The sequence below is a fragment of the Marmota monax genome, unplaced genomic scaffold (genome assembly GCF_021218885.2).
Source record: "Marmota monax isolate L192 unplaced genomic scaffold, Marmota_monax_Labrador192_F-V1.1 WCK01_AAM20220418_F8-fsc00187, whole genome shotgun sequence".
Lineage (NCBI taxonomy): Eukaryota > Metazoa > Chordata > Mammalia > Rodentia > Sciuridae > Marmota > Marmota monax.
The window spans coordinates 162,774-179,948 of NW_026694837.1; the positions used below are offsets into that span (position 1 = coordinate 162,774).

General features: G+C 37.8%; 1 protein-coding gene across 2 annotated transcripts in view; it reads left to right on the forward strand.

Annotated features, from left to right (window-relative positions):
* The window catches only part of LOC124080344 (24-hydroxycholesterol 7-alpha-hydroxylase), a 117,576-nt gene that overhangs the window by 90,719 nt on the left and 9,682 nt on the right, over positions 1 to 17,175 (forward strand). For both annotated transcript variants that reach the window (XM_046426254.2, XM_046426255.2), the window contains exons 9-10: positions 2,153 to 2,248; positions 3,374 to 3,462. In XM_046426254.2, the coding sequence (XP_046282210.1) occupies positions 2,153 to 2,248; positions 3,374 to 3,462 (185 nt within the window). The remainder of the gene's footprint in view (positions 1 to 2,152; positions 2,249 to 3,373; positions 3,463 to 17,175) is intronic.

Genomic DNA, 17,175 nt, shown 5'->3' on the forward strand with positions numbered 1-17,175 from the left:
ATTTGATCATGGTATATAATTCCTTTTCTGCATTGTTGGATTTATTTTGTTAATATTTGTCTAAGGATTTCTGGTCAAATTTTGTGAGAAAGATTGATCTATAATTTGTTCTCCTCATTTTACTGGCTCATCTGTTTTCTCTCATGACAGTCTCTTTAAACATATTTTATGTTATTACTGCTCCCTTTTCATAAATTCTCAGATTCCCTTCCTTCTTTCCTTCCTTCCTTTCTTCCTTCCTCCCTCTCTCCCTTCCTCTTTCTTTCACCTTTACCTTTGAAGGACTACTTCTTTCTCTTCAGGACTCAACTTTGCTTACACCCACTTATACCCACTTAGCTCTTGATACCCTTTCTTAAGTTACAAGAGGAAGTCTTCCCTTCTCTTCCCTCTTCAAGCAAGGACTGCCTCCAGATTAGCAGATGAAACTCATTTGGCCTCACAGCATCCAGGTGAGGTGGGCTGGCCAGGTTCAATTCTGTGAGTCTGCACCATGCAGTTATTGCAACACAGAGTGATGTTAACTTCCCTTTACTGGGGATCTACATTCTGGTCCTGCCAATGTTCTGTCTTCCTCTCCATCTTTCTCTTCATTTGTTATGTAAACAAAGATTGAGATTCCTTAGCCTTTTCAGAGGATTTCTATGATGCAACCAGCTAACATGTTCTTTTCTGCTATTCATCATCGTACTGGAAGATTCTTTCTTGTGTCTTCCCTCTTGCTAATGTTAATTTTGTTCCTGGAGGCCTGTTTGAAGTCTCCTTTACTCCCTTTACTCTGTAGCCAGATTTGTGGGTGGCAGCAGTGAGCAGTCTCCAAGTGATAATCACAACAGTGGGGACCATGGGGTGAGGTGGGGAGGGACAGAATTTTTCCTGAGCTGCCCCCAGTTCCTCCCCCACATACACATTAGGTACCTGTAGAACTGATTTAGAAGTAATTATGACCCCTCTAGCCTGAATTCCAGCAGAAATAAAATGAACATTGAGGACTGGAATCTCAGAGTTCTCCTTTTCTTTTTAAAATGGTTAGAAGACCCCCAGCTAAAGCCTTGCTGTTTCCAGTTAGGGAGCTGATTCTCCCCAGCTCTCCTCTTACTTGCCAAATCTCAACATATTCAACTCCCATAGGAGTTGACAGGGGTTCTGGCAACTCTCTGCTACAATAAAAAAGACCTATTTTAAATTGTGAGGTGTATCATTTGTATACACAAAGTATTTTTCAGATATTGTGAGAATATTTCAAAGTCATGCAGAGTTAAACAGACATGCTTAGGATGACTGAGCATTACCTCATAAAATACTTCATTACAGTAAAGTTGGTCACCTTCTAGTGATCACACAACTTGGGGATATTGTCTTGTGGTTCCCGCAAATGGTGAGGAAAAGGAGATTCTATGAAATAGCTTTAGTTCTGGGTGTATAATCTATAGATCAGGAAAACTTATTAGCACATGAATTGGAAAGGATGACATCCACTCTTCTGCTTCAGAAAACGCTTGTTTATTCCCAGTCCCATGAGTATGGCAACCCCAAATATAAACCCCACCAAATAAATGCACAACACTTGACTTTTCCTGTGTTTTCCTAACCAGTTGTCCTTAACTTCTTCCCGCCCCAATAACTGCTGTTGGATCGAAATAATAATAATAATAATTAAAAAATAAAATAATCCACTGACCCCTGCCCTGACACTATCTTCAGTATTCTCAGGGACAGGACACAACTACTTCTGTCCTCAGTGCTACAGTGACCATGGTCCCTGTCTTAAGAGTTAGATTTTTTTTTTTACCACAACTTAGAGATTCATTGTGGTTTCCATGAAGAACACTGGCTGCAAACCCCAACATCAAACATCAAAAGCTGCTTTGGAATGGATTAATACTCATTTCTAAAATTCTGACACTTACCTAATATTTTCCTCTATGTAATCAAATATATGTAGGTATAACTAATAATCAAAATAGAAGTCAGTCATTGCCAAGTTGTATAGTAGAAGGGAATTGTCCAGAAAAGATAGATTTTCTCACCATCAATTATGAAATGTTTGTTGTTGTTACAATATAGTTGTAGCATTATTTTTAAAGACCCAAATGCTCCTCAAAGGAAATTTTAAAAAATGATTTGGAACCGATTTTTTTTTTTATCATAGAATTTTACTATTCCTTCTGGTGACCTATTGATGTTGTCTCCATTTTGGCTACACAGAAACCCAAAGTATTTTCCTGAACCTGAACTGTTCAAACCTGTAAGTTCTCTTTCCATACACATTACTCTTTGATTTAAAAAAATATTTTTTGGGGGGGTAGGAGTTGGAAGTTATAAACTTAAACTATATTTTTACATAGCTATATGTCTCTAGTAACTATAAACATAAACAAAGTTGGCTTCAAAGTACAGATTATATTTGCAAAGTAGACAGTGTAGCACTTACAAATCAAATAGGAATGCTTTAGGAAGAAGCATACCAGGGGGATAGTAGAGGATAGGAAAGGCAGCAGAATACAACAGACACTAGTATGGCAATATGTAAATCAATGGATGTGTAACTGATGTGATTCTGCAATCTGTATATGGGGTAAAAATGGGAGCTCATAACCCACTTGAATCAAATTGTGAAATATGATATATCAAGAACTATGTAAGGTTTTGAACAGCCAACAATAAAAAATTAAAAAAATAAAAAATAAAAAATAAAAAATAAAAATAAAAAAAAGAAGCATACCATACTTTAAAATATTTTTTTTAATCTGAAAACAGGAGGCATGTTAAAGTAAATACCCCCAGTTCTAATCGAATTGTTTCATACTTTTTGGGAAATTGCTTGTGTTATTGGTTTCCAAGGAATAAACAAAATAAAAAGCAAATTAAAACAGTGATCTGCTATTTCTTATAACTAGAGAGTTACAGGGCTGAACAGAATCTTAGGAGGCCATTCAGTTCATTCTCTGCCTTTAGGTAAAACTGTCAAAACTAGCCTCCAGATGTATTCATTCTGTGTCCTCAGCTTTCTCTAATAGGCAGGGTTGTTGGTGTCTTATTACTAAATTTATTACAAAGACCAATTTTATGATGGAGCCTAAGACCTTATTATAAATACACTTCTCCTTAGGTCCATTCTGTGGTTGATTTATGTTATCATTTATATTTACCACTTAACAGAATTCTTTTTCAACCTTTTTATTTATAAGTTCCTGTTCCAAAACCACAATTGTGTCTGATATTAATAACAGGTTGGAAAAAATTACCAACAACCCTGCAACTTTATATGCAAGGATTAGCTGTACAAGGTCATTTTTAGCCTAGAGACATAAAGTTAAGCTTATTTATATAAGGCTGATTTGGAAAAAAAAAAAATGTTTTCTTCCCACAGGAACGCTGGAAAAAGGCAAATTTAGAGAAGCATGCTTTCTTGGACTGCTTCATGGCATTTGGAGGCGGGAAGTTCCAGTGTCCTGGAAGGTCAGTGAAACAGCTGGGCCACATTTATCTAGAAAGTCAGCAGAAAGATGGCGGCCCACAGGGGGACGCTTTGGCTTAACCTCTCCACTACAGGGAAATCCAGGAGAGGACGGTTTGTTTGGTTGGTTAGTGGTGTTTTGAGATGTCTTTGTAGGAATGTGTTGGCTTCTGTTGGGAGGCCTCCTGAGAACACATATTTCACTTGCAGATGCCAGAGAGACCCAGGACTTCTCTGGATCAAATGCTTGGCTTTCACAGAAGGATAATAACGAAGTGGTTTGAGTGCTATGTTTTTTAAAAAACAAAACAGAGTGATATTTCTTCAACTACAATGTCATTGTGGATGTTTGCTGGGATTATTGAACATCCTTACCTGGAGCACAGCAGCAGTTAGTTGTTTTTTCTTTACAGAGTTAGTTTCCTTCTGCAAAACCTTTCCCTGGGTATCTTCCATAGTTAAATGAATCTGCTACCCAGGATTCATCTTTAGTGTGATGCCCTGTTCTAGTACAAGTATGCATCATTTACTGAAATTTATACTATTTATCCAAACAGAAAAATTTTTTAAACGTATCTCCCCTTTGCCAGACCCTCTGCTAAGTATGGGAAATAGCACAGTCCCTGACTTCATAGAATTCAATCTACACTAAATAAGTCTCATTTCTTCCTTGAGGAAGATTCCATAGGTAAACACTGATATCTCGGTGTAACAAAATCTCACTCAGTGGTTGTACAAATCTTTTAAAAAAATTTACACCTAAAAAATTATAGTTTCTTGATTTAAAAAGTCAGTCATTGTTTGAATAGTAATTCTAGTTCATAATTATTACTTATTCTATAAGCATCCATTCTATCGCTTCTTTTTATGTATTTTAGAGTGTCAAATTACTTTTAGTAATTTATATCTCTTCCAAATGGTTTAATTAGTCTTAGCCAACCTTGAAAACTCAAACCTTCATTTTAGAAATTATTCTAGAAACCTAAGCGTCAGCAAATTGATGCCTGGTGTTTTCCTGGACATAATTATTTATCCTGGGCTAGACTGATGAACTAAACAGGCCAATAAGACTGAAAGGAGAGACTTTTCTTCTGTAATTAGAAGAGAAGCCTCCTTTGTTCTCTCCCATTAGATGTGAGTAGATTCGCTGTGTCTCCCATTGTTACTAGCAGTAAATTCAAAAGGGACAGCCTTGTGATAGGGTAGAATCTATGAATGGCAAAGCAGAAATATGGGAATATCCCGTGAGTCCACAGATAGCACTGTGTTACTTAAATCATCTGTTTTGAAGAGCTCATCTACTTCCCATGATTTTATACAATATATGTCCTTATTTGTTTAAAGCAGTTTAGTTGAGGGTTTCATTGTTTCAAATGGGAAACAAGATGACAGATCCATCAAAAAAAAACTCCACAGGTTGAATATCAGAAGTGATTGTTCACCATTTTAGGGGCAATGAAATATGTAGTGTGGACCAATAGTCAAAAATTGCCTGATGACTGTTGTTTTTAACAGGGGCTGCTGCCGTCTTCAGTGATAGCTTCTGAGGCTAAAAGACATTTGCTTGGGTTTTCATGTAATGGGTACAATAAAGGATACCATGACATTTGTAGCTCCACCAATAGCATCTTTTTTATAGAGATGCTCTGTGTTTTGGGGATGTCCTAAGCCTTTTTCTGTATGCAAGGTGCTGCAGGAACCTTGGGCATGAGTAAGACAAGTTCTCAACTCTCATGAAGTATCCACATAGTGGGGTGGAGGGGGACATAAAGTTCATAAATAACTACAGGGATTGCAGGATAAGAGATGCCCAAGTACCTCTGTGGAGACTCAAGAGAGAATGTAGATCTGGTCAGAGTGATTAGAGAAGATTTTGTGGGGAAAGTGGCTTTTGAAGGGCTACTTTTAGGTTGAGGAAACAGAATGAGCAAAGGGTCATTAAGAACAGAGGTGTGTGGCTTAAGAGTTTATGGTTTCAACTCTTATTGAAGCCAAATTATAGATAGTGGTGAGAAGGAAGACTGAAAAAGTACATTGGCTCAATTAGGAAAGCAACTTAATACTTGCTTTAGGAGTTTGTATGCAGCTCACAAGGTACTAATAAAGCATTAAATGGATTTAGGTAGAATGGATTGGTGTGGGATATAACTTCAGTTATATGGTTATGTTAATATTCCATACAAGAGATATGGAATGGTGGAATTCACCAGATTTGGAAAATGATTAGAAATCATAATCCATTGAGAGTTGGAGGTAGACTTTGGCTTTGAATCTAAATGGCTGGAAGAGATGGTGGACATAGAAAAATCAAGAATAGGAGAGAATTGGGGGCCCGATTTAAAAGTTTGCCTTTGCATACTCGAGTCACCTGATGTATGGCAAATATTAATCATATAGCTAACATCTACAGGTTAAATGCAAGAGTTGAATATATCTGATCTTTTTTTAAAAAAACCTACCAAATCCAAATCCAGTTTTCAATTAAGTTTCTGCTTCAAAATGTTCTTAATTTTTCTGTTACCTAGTTCAAATAACCAACTCATGAAGCATTTTGTTTTAAAGAGAGATAAAATAAAAATTGTTCGGGAAAGAGAATGACTTCATTTGGACAATGTATACCCAGACTGATCTTTCCACTAGAAATTTAATTCCACAAATCCTTAGTATAAACACCAGAAAATTGCACCCATTACTAATTGTTGTACCAGGAGCCAACTTATTTTCTCATGCACCAAAAACTCAGTGAATCAGAGAGCACTGCCTGCTGACAATCTGAGTTCATCGTGAACACATACTCTTATGGCCTTGCAGCTGTCACTTCTTGGAGCTCAGTTCACTGAGGTGGTATGAGAGTCCCTCTCGAAAGTAAACACAGAAGACATTGGTAATTTACCTAAATAATACTTGGTGCTGCCATCAGTTGCCAACCAAAAACCAGAATAAAAGAACTGTTAGTCCCTCTTGATAATAATGGGAGTTCAGGAAAGAGGTTTGCAGGAGGAGTCCCTTGCTGGATATTTCCCTGCAGCATAGGAAGGAAACCTATCACAGGGCTTCTATTGCTAGAGAATTCTGGGATTTTGTAGAAAAACAAACAGGAGAAAGCAAGGTAAACTATTAGACTTCACCAAATATAGAACAGGGCAAAATGAAGGGACTCATGATATGCTGAGAGCCACGGCCGAGTCTGTATGGCCCCTGGCATTTTGCCAACAGTATTGATTGACAGGCGAGGCATTACCATCCTCCTCTGCCGCAACTTTTGAGTTCTCGCACTATTTTGGAGTTCTAATGGGAACTCTCGGGGAATCCCCGGAAATCCCCATGAGAACTCCAAAATAGTGCGAGAACTCAAAAGTTGCGGCAGAGGAGGATAGTAATGCCTCGCCTGTCAATCAATACTGTTGGCAAAATGCCAGGGGCCATACAGACTCGGCCGTGGCTCTCAGCAATGATAGTGGGAAGTCTCACCTTAAATGATGAGATTTAAAAGGAGAAATATAAGACAAGGGGATTTTCAGAGCTGGGGAAAACTCCTTTGAGCAATCATCTGAGAGTGGATGATCTTGACACAAAGTGATGTGTTTACTATACCCCCAACCAGCATGTACCCTAAAGCCAGTGAGCTGAATTTACCTTGGTCCTCACCACTGCTAGAGGAGGCCTGCTTGGCTGTACCACTGTGTGAACTGATAGAGATGGAATCAAACAACAATCCTGGTCTTTGGCAAGATTAACCATTTTATAGAGAAAGCCATGCTCAGATTAAAAGAAGGTGTAATAAAAGTAAGTCTGCAAATATTGGGAAGTGGAGTATTTGGTAAAGCATGGATTCCTAGGGAATGTAAACTGATTCTAGTTCATGTTGGGGGCAGGGCAGGGAAGTTCTTCATGTATCTTAGGACAATGCTAAGCTACAGAGTCATAGATTTGGGTCATTGATAAAAATCACACAGCTATTGAAAAATTAAAAGCATAGTTATAGCTAAGATTATCTTAATAGTACTATTCAATTGAACAAATTTCTTTTAAACACATAGTATTAATATGATTATTCTTTCATTCAGTAATTGTTTATTGAGTATATGCTTTGTGTCAAAGCAGGATTCTAGGAGCTACCTTTAGAAAACAAACCAGATAAAGCCCCTACCATGAAGGGCTTATATTGTAACTCATGTTACTTTGTTTAAAATTGAGGGGGGATTCAGCAGGCACAGTAGCACATTCCTATCTAAGCTACTCAGGAGGCTGAAGCAGAAGGATCACAAGTTTGAAGACAACCTGGGCAACTTAGCAAGACCCTGTCTCAAAAAAACAAAATAAAAAGATCTGGGGGTATATAGCTCAGTGGTAGAGCACTTAATTAGTCTGTGTGAGGCCTTGGGTTCAATCTCCAGTACTGCAAATAAACACACAAACAACAACATTGGGGAGATTCAAAGACACAAAACATCCTGAATACCTTATATTGTGTTTGGGGAGATGAGACAGCAACACAAAGAGCAAGCCCCCCTTAACTTCATAAGATGGCATATAAGATGTGCCAGATGACTCTTCTGTATAGCTGTCATAGCAGTTTAGTAGAAGGGGGATTAGAAAAAGCTAAGCACCAAAGAAACAAATAACCCAATTAATAAATGGGTCAAGGACCTGAACAGACAGTTCTCAGAAGAGGAAATATAATAAATAAACAAATATATGAAAAAATGTTCATCATCTCTAGCAATTAGTGAAATGCAAATCAAAACTACTCTAAGATATCATCTCACTCCAGTCAGAATGGCAGCTATTATGAATACAAACAACAATAAGTGTTGGCGAGGATGTGGAGGAAAAGGCACACTCATACATTGCTGGTGGGACTGCAAATTGGTGCAGCCAATATGGAAAGCAGTATGGAGATTCCTTGGAAAACTAGGGATGGAACCACCATTTGACTCAGCTATCCCTCTCCTTGGTCTATACCCAAAGGACTTAAAACAGCATACTACAGGGACACAGCCACATCAATGTTTATAGCAGCACAATTCAAAATAGCTAAACCGTGGAACCAACCTAGATGCCCTTCAGTAGATGAATGGATAAAAAAATGTGGCATATATATACACGATGGAATATTACTCAGCAATAAAGGAGAATAAAATCATGGCATTTGCAGGTAATTGGATGGAGTTGGAGAAGATAATGCTAAGTGAAATTAGCCAATCCCTAAAATGCAAATGCTGAATATTTTCTCTGATATAAGGTGACTGACTCATAGTGGGGTAGGGAGGGGGAGCATGGGAGGAATAGACAAACTCTAGATAGGGCAGAGGGGTGGGAGGGGAAGAGAGGGGACATGGGGTTAGCTATGATAGTGGAATGTGATGGACATCATTATCCAAAGCACATGTATGAAGACATGAATTGGTGTGAACATACTTTATATACTAACAGAGATATAAAAAATTGTGTTCTATATTTGTAATAAGAATTGTAATGCATTCTACTATCATGTATTTAAAAAATAAAAACAATTTAAAAAAAAGAAAAGACTTTTGGATTAGAAGGGAATAATTAGTAAATAACACGGAAGAAAGCACATCTTCCTAAGGTAGAGTAGAATCAAACTGAGGAAATAAAAAAATAAATAAATAACTGCACATAGGAATGTCATATATGTGCATGTAAACATGAAGGCAACTATATGTTTAGGATTCATGGAGCTCTGGGCACATCTAATTCTATATACTTATGTTTAGAATAATGTAATTTCTCCAGGCATGGTGGTGCATACCTGTAATCCCAGCAACTGGGGGGGGGGCTGTAGTAGGAGAATTACAGGTTCAAAGCCAGGCTCGGCAACTTAGCAAGGCCCTAAGCAACTTAGTGAGAACTTGTCTCAAAATAAAACAGTAAAAGGGCTGGGGATGTGGCTCAGTGGTAAAGCTCCCTGTGTTCAATCCCTGGTACCAAAAACCAACAGAAAGCATAATTTTAATGGTGGTTCCTTATTCAGTAAATTTTTTATTAGAGAAGTGCACAATTTTGTATTTGAGAAGTGTTATAAGTAGCTTTCTCCCTTTTATACTTAAAAATAAAAATAGATAACTGCTTTTGAGAAGTGAGCAAATTGAAACCACCACAGGTTTAATGACAAATTGAAAATTCATTTTATTCTGAGGAATGGGTTATATAAACAAATGTATCCCCTCAACTCCAGTTGTTAAATATAATTAAATGTTCATATTTACTTGTATAATCTAATGGTTTTACTAAGTGTGCACATGTCTTTGAGGGTGAATAAAAAGGGTTTAGGAACGAGGATGGAATGAAGGGTGAATGTGGTTAATTCTAGTACTGAGCCAGGCTGTTAGGAGCCATTATAAATTTTTAGCCATGTTTTTTTTCCTCTTACTGCCTTGCAAAGGAGCAGTGACTCACTCCAAGGAACACAGAAACCATCGGCAAAATTGCAGTCATTATTTTCCTGGCCATTTCGTTCTGACACTTCATTAGGAGGCAAAGACTTAAGGCTGTCAAGAACAGAAGCAATCCGAGAGTGATTTTTAATACTTAGGCACAAGTGCTTCAAAAACAACACATCTTTTCCGAGCAAGAATTTCAGAAAGGGGCCCTTTTCTGTTTAACTTACAAAATATATCTTCAGCCCCTTCAGATTGGGTACCCTGTCCCTGCCCCCATGGATCTTCTTACCTCATCAGACCAAGTGACTCTTCTCTAATGAGTTAGGTATCTCTGCTGTTCAGAAAAAGGGCTCCATTCCTCAGAAAGGAAGACTGAAATTTAAAACGTACTATATCACAATATCACCTGTAGGTTATCATCTCCCCATCACCTAATGCCTTCTTCTCTTTTCCCAGTCATCATCCTTTTCATCTGGAGAACCATGAGATTGTAGGGTGCTGATTTTACCCTCCACTCTATCATAGGGGACCTCTGTTCCCGAAGCCAGTCAGCACATTCCAACCCTACTCCCTTTTGCCCTTTCCAGAGTGATTGGTTTAGTTGGGAATTGGCAGATGTCTTAAACAGGTCAATTAATTACGAGGGTTTCTGTTGAGGCTTCTGGATCAAAAATATTCACTTCCTCTGGGATGTGAAGAAAGAGGCATTTGGATCCAGAAACTCTTGACAGCTATTTTGAGACTATAAGAGCAGACACTGTTAGGATGAACTTGGCAGAGCAAAGCAACAGGGAAACTGGCTTCATGGTAATATCCTTGAGCTGTTGGAGATATCTCTGTCGAAGACCAGCACCTGCTCTAAGTTTTTTTTGTGTGTGTGTTGTTGTTGTTACATAGAGCAATACATTGTGCTCAATATGGAAACTGGTCTGTTGTGCATTTTATGTCATTTACATCAAGTAATACAGTTACCTTAAAAGTAAGTTTTCTTTCAAGAATTATTGAACTCTATGAACATATTCTAACCACATCAGTTAATTGTTTTTTTTTTAAATAATTTGTGCTTTATAAAGAGGCTGAGTTTCATTTACCATGGGGGTATCACAAAACAAAATTGATCACACTTGTGCCTCCAACACTGGCACCACCACCAATAGAAAAGTGCCTATGCCCCAAAGCCTAGTGTCACCATGGCCAGCAGCATTCCCACATGCCAAGATCAGTTCCACAAGGAAGTGCTTTGTCTAGGACTCCACTCCCCACCTCAGAAGCCAAGGGAAACCAGAGGAACACAGTAGCCTTTGCCACTAAGGGCCCCTAAGACCCTTGCCACCATTACTACTATCACAGACACTCACGGCCCAACCTGCCAAATACCCTCTCAGTCTTGGCCGATGTGGACCTTAGTGGCAGAGCTGGGCAGCGATTGTGCTACCACTCAGCATCTGGCGGTGCCCTCTAACCCTCAGGCTTTTCCCACTGAAGCCAGTCAGTAAATCTGGAAGAGAGAGGTCACTGCTCCCCGAAATGTGCAGGCATCATCAACAAGGCTACACAAAACTCGAAAAAGCAAGGAAACACAACACCATTAGAGAAACACAAATTTATGGAAGTTAGCACCCTCTTTAACAACCTGCTCATCTAAGAAGAAATCATGGGGAAAATGAAAAAAATAGAGAAAAATGAAAATACAGTGTACCAAAACTTATGGGATGTGGTGTAAGCAGTGCTAAAGGGAAAATTTGTAGCTATAAATGGTTATGTCAAAACCTAAGAAAGATCTCAAATCCACAACCTAAGAAAATAACTCAAGGGGTTAGAAAAAGAACACACTAAACCCAAAACTAGGAGAAGGGAGGAAATACAAAGATTAGAACAGAGATGAATGAAATAGAGAAAGGAAAATGGTAGAGAAAATCAATGAAACCTAATGTTGGTTCTTCGAAAAAATTAAAAAAAAAAAAATGATAAAATTTTAGCTAGATAGTCTAAAAGAAAAAGAGAGAAGACTTAAGTTACAAAACTGGAAATAGGACATTACCACTGATTCTATAGAAACAAAAAGGATTATCGGAGTGTTGTGACCAATCAAATTCCAGCAAATTAGCAAGACTTTCAACAAATTGAGTAACCTCAGTGAAACAAAAAAAAATCCTAGAAATACAACTATCAAGGCCAAATCATGAGAAAGAGAAAATCATAATAGACCTGTTCAGCTAGAGATAAATCAGGATTCAGAAATCTTCCAGCTGAGAAAAGCACTTAACTGATAGTTTCACAGTGAATTCTAGCAAATATTGAAAGAATAACTAATACCAGTCCTTCTCAAGCTTTTCTTTAAAAAAAAAAATGAAGAGAACATTCCTTAATTCATTCCATGAGGTCAGCCGTTACCCAACACCAAAGCTAGACGAAGGCACTACATTAAAGGAAAACTATAGAACAAATCTCCTATGAACATTGCTGCAAAAATTCTCAACAGAATACTAGAAAGCCAAACTCAGCAACATATTAGAAAGAGGCACCATGACCAAGTGGGATTTATTTCTGCAGGTAGGATGTTTCAACATATGAAAATTAATCAACATAGTACACCACATTAGCAGAATTAGCAGGGAGAAAAACTCATATGCTCATCGTAATAGATGCAGAAAACACACTTGACAAATGTCAACATCTTTCATGGTAAAAACGCTCACCAGTGTAGGAACAGAAGAAAACTGCCACAATATATGGTACTGATATAAAGACCGCCATAGAGACCAATGGAATTGAGATCCCAGAATGAAGTGACAAGAATGCTAAACCATCAATGGAGATCTTTTCAACAATGGTTCCAGGAAAATTAAATATCCATAAGCAAGGCATTGGGTAGTAGGTTAGACCCGCACCCAGCATCATGTACAAAAATTCACTTGGCCCTTTTTCCTGAATAAGGAGATTTAAAAAAAGGTGCCCACATTTCTAGCAAATACTCAAACATATGAGAGTTTCCTAGGAGGAGTAGCTGTAGGACCATCATTGGCACCAGCCTTTCTATAGTCTGGAAAACTCCCCTCCTGGAAGCCAGGTCTGGAAAACTCCCCTCCTGGAAGCCAGTTCTGATCTTCTCAATGAAACAGAAAATAGTATCTTGAATCAAGAAGAATCAAGGTTCTCCAATCCATTCCTCTGTGCTTAACCATCTGCTTTCTCCTTTTCTGCCTGCAAATAATTCCTAGTCTATTTTCATGTTTCATTCTTTTCCTCCTCTTCCAAAATATTACATTCTTCTCCTCACATCTTATTTTCTTTATTTAACATAAAGCATCTTCCTGATGCTCCACCCAGCCATAACGTTTTATGTATGATTGGGATGATCTTTGTAATTTGGATACTATGTATTAAAATTAAGAGGTTTCATTATTACATATATTAACATACATTTTATTTTCTTTCTCTTTGTCAGTTTTCTCCAGATCAGCCGTTCTCAAAATGTGGTCTTCAGACCACCAGTAGTATCATTACCTGAAAAGTTGTAAAAAATGCAAATTCTTGTGCCCTGTCCTAACCTGCTGAATCAGAAACTTTGGGGTGAAGTTCAGAGATCTGTGTATTAACAACACCTCCAAGGGGAGTCTGATATGTGCTGAAGTTTGAGGATCATGGATCTGGATGACTTTGTTTCTTGACACTAAATTGATCTTGTCTTCCTAAGAGCTCTTGTGGGACAAGGTTGTGGGAAAGTCCTTCTCCTTCCCCTTGAATAGCTATGCGTCAGTGCCTGGTGCCTGTGAAATTCTGTGCTGCTTTCTCCGGGTTCCAGCGCGAGATCATTCTATTTTCACAAAGCTGAATCTGGTGGCAACTAGGAATGCACTTCAGAGCTCCTGCTCCTGGCAACAGTAAGTTTTCCAGCTCATGCTGGACTTGCTGCAATGACTTCTAGAAGGAAAAGAGATTTTCTTTTTTAAAGTGAGAGAGGAACAGTCTCAAAATCAAAGCATCTGAAGTAAAAATCATTAATGCTCCCCCATGCCAGTACTGCTTCTCTTTATTTCTTTTGGATGTATCATTACTGCACTAGACACCTGGGTTTGGGCATAATCCTTTAGTCCTTCTTTCGGGGCTTCTGTGTCTATTCTGTCCTCCAAAGCCAGGTCTTTATCACCTCAGCATCCACTGATTGCTGTTGTCCAAGCCCTCTCCTGATTCTGTATCATTTTAAGTCTATCTTTACTTATTACATGCAGTTATTTTTCCTGAAATAATGATCTCTGATTGTCACTCTCTTATTAGGACTCTGGCACTACTGCCTGCCAGGCAGACTCCTCAACCCAGAACTCGCTGTCCACAATACGGCACCAGCTGTGCCTCTACACTTCAGGGAGTGCAGTCCCCAGAGAGGTCACTTGCTGTTCCCCAACTTCAGAGCATCCATTCCTCCCCTGGCTGTGACATTTGCTGGCTCTGAAATGCCCTCTTTCAACATGTCCACTTATTTAAGCCTGTCCTTCCTGAAGGTCTAGCTCATGTTTCACCTCCAGGTACCTGGTTCTTGGCGCTCTCTCCAGACTCCCAATTTCTATAGTTCTTTTGTTTCCACCTGCACCTTTTCCCACTGCCTTAGGCTGTTACCTTATATTGTCACCTGTCTCATCTCTCCCTGTTCATTCCCAGAAGTGTGTTTTTGCAGGATTTTTTGTTCCCCATTCCTGTGTAGCATTCTGTGAACAAATATTTACAAACAGGAAAAATACGCACGTACTAAGTATTTGAGGAATTTTCAACATGTTTATATCTTAATGAGTTTTATTTGTAGATGTGCAATATTGTTCCTGTAGATGTAAAAAATAAACCTGTTATAAATAACATGCCTCATTATTTTCACTGTTTTAGCATTAAGAGTATTAAGAAAACATTCCAAACATGAACATAGTTCAGCTCATTTTTGAAAATGATCTTTAAAAATACAGATTTATGAATCTCTTTTCTTTGACTTAAAGAGCTTTTTAAAGTTCACTTAAACGTTTCTGGTATTTTAGACATTGAACAACATTTAATAACATAGAAAAGGCTTAAAAACACAAAGCATTTTAATTTTTGCCATTGCCAGCAAAAATAACTTCAGTGGATAATTGAGATAATTCTTTCAAAATATCAAGATATCTGGATTTGGAGAAAATAAGATTTTCAATATAGATTTTTATCACATTATTAATTTATCTTTTCCTTTCATTGAAATCTCAAAACATTTATAAATAATACAAATGGTCATGTTAATGTTAATACTATTTAAGTAACTATCAATGTAACCAAACAAGCAATACTAAAAATAAAGAAAAAAATATTAAAGCCTCACTAATTCAGAATGCACAAGCATGATTGGTCAGAAGCCTGAGTTATTGATTAATCTTTAAGGTGAAGGTAGTTTTATCATTTTTAAGAACATTATAGGGACTAAAATTAATTAAGGAAATGCTGCCTCACAGATTATAGTGGTAAAGTATCTTAATGAATGGGTAAATATTATTCCTAATTATCTCCTTTGGGGGGAAAATTTTCTATCATTCCTTTTTTATTATTCTACTTCCTCTATATATTCTTTTATATTTTAATTTTAATTGACAAGAAAATGGTATACATTTATTGTGTACAGTATATTACTTTGGTATAAATACATTTTGTGAAATCAAGTTATCTGACAAATGGACTATCTCACATACTTAAACATTTTTTGGGTGAGAACACTTAAAGTCTATTCTCTTAGCAATTTTTAAATATGCAATATATTGTTATTAAATGTAGTCACCATGAAGTAAAATAGATCTCTTGAACTTTTTCCTCCTAACTGAAAATCTGTGTTTGCTTTGTTGTGGTTTTGGTTCCAGGGATTGAACCCAGGGGTGCTTAACCACTGAGCCACATCTCCAGCCCTTTTTATTTTTATTTTTTTATTTTGAGAAAGGGTCTTGCTAAGTTGCTAAGGGCCTCTTACTAAATTGCAGAGACTGGCCTTGAACTTGCAATCCTCCTTCCTGCCTCAGCCTCCTGAGTTTCTGGGATTATAGGAGTGCACCATCACAACCAGTTTTATCAAACCCTTTGAATGCTACTTGTGATGATACTTTAATGTTCTTGTGACAATGCTTAAAGAAACATCATTTTCAAACTTACATATAGTTTTTCAATACATGCAGTCTGTTCACTGTCTCTAGCATGTTCAGTTCAGGATCAGAGTCCTAAGGTGTAATTCCTCTTCAGGAAATGCCCTACCCAAGATACTCACATGCCTCATTCTCTTGATTGATTCCAGTGCCTATAGAAATGTCACCTCATCAGAGAAGACTTCCTAATCTGAAATGTTTTAGCACATACCTTCATCACTCACTTTTCCCTTGTCTTATTTATAATTTCTAATATATATTCTACTGGAATTTAAGCTCTATGAGAATATGAGTGTTGTTTTTGTTTACCTGGGATAATGTCAGTGCTTAGAAGCATACAGAGCACATAAAGGCATAATATGGAATGAATGAATGATCTTACTTTGTAAGAACTCTCAGAGAATAACCAGTTGTCAGTTCACTTTTACCATGGAGAAAAGACAGGCATGTTACATTGTGCCCTGGTAGTCTAATCAGAACTTGACATGTGGGTGCTCTGCGATCTTTGCTGTACTCCAGTCCTGTGTGTCACCACCACCTCAATAAAGATGGGCGCTACTGCTCCCATGCGGTCTCCATCAGAGGGGCATAAGCTGTTCATGCTTCTGCCATTTTATCCCTTTGTTCTCCACTGCACTATCATACAAAATAGTGTAAGTGCATCAGATTTTATTGAATTTTTGAAGTTAATTTTAAAAAAAAGAAAGGAAAGTATAGGTAGGAAAATATTTCTGTCCATGAAATGTTTCTTTACTTATAGTCCAGGAGAAAAGTATTTAAGTGAAGCACTTAACAGAATGTCTCCCGTTCTGTCTATGCACTTCTTTACATGACACTATGCTTGTCTCTCTGGCAAAATAGCCACAGAGCAGCTCCACCATATTTTTGGTTTCATCTCTACCCTGAGAAGTTGGTTCTGTTTCAGGATTCATCCCCCTTTCTCCATTAGTACATTTCAAAATATCTGAGTGTGGAATTACACTGGAGGTTTTCAGTAGGACTCTCCATGTTTTTTCTTGAAAATTAAGCTCCTCAAATGGCCCACAGCAGATACAGGCACACCATGTCCTTACAGTCTGTCCAAATGCTAATTCTCCAAATTCTCTACTGAGTGGTTATGTCAACCTATTTCTTTTTCTTTCTCTCTCCCTCCTCCTTCTCT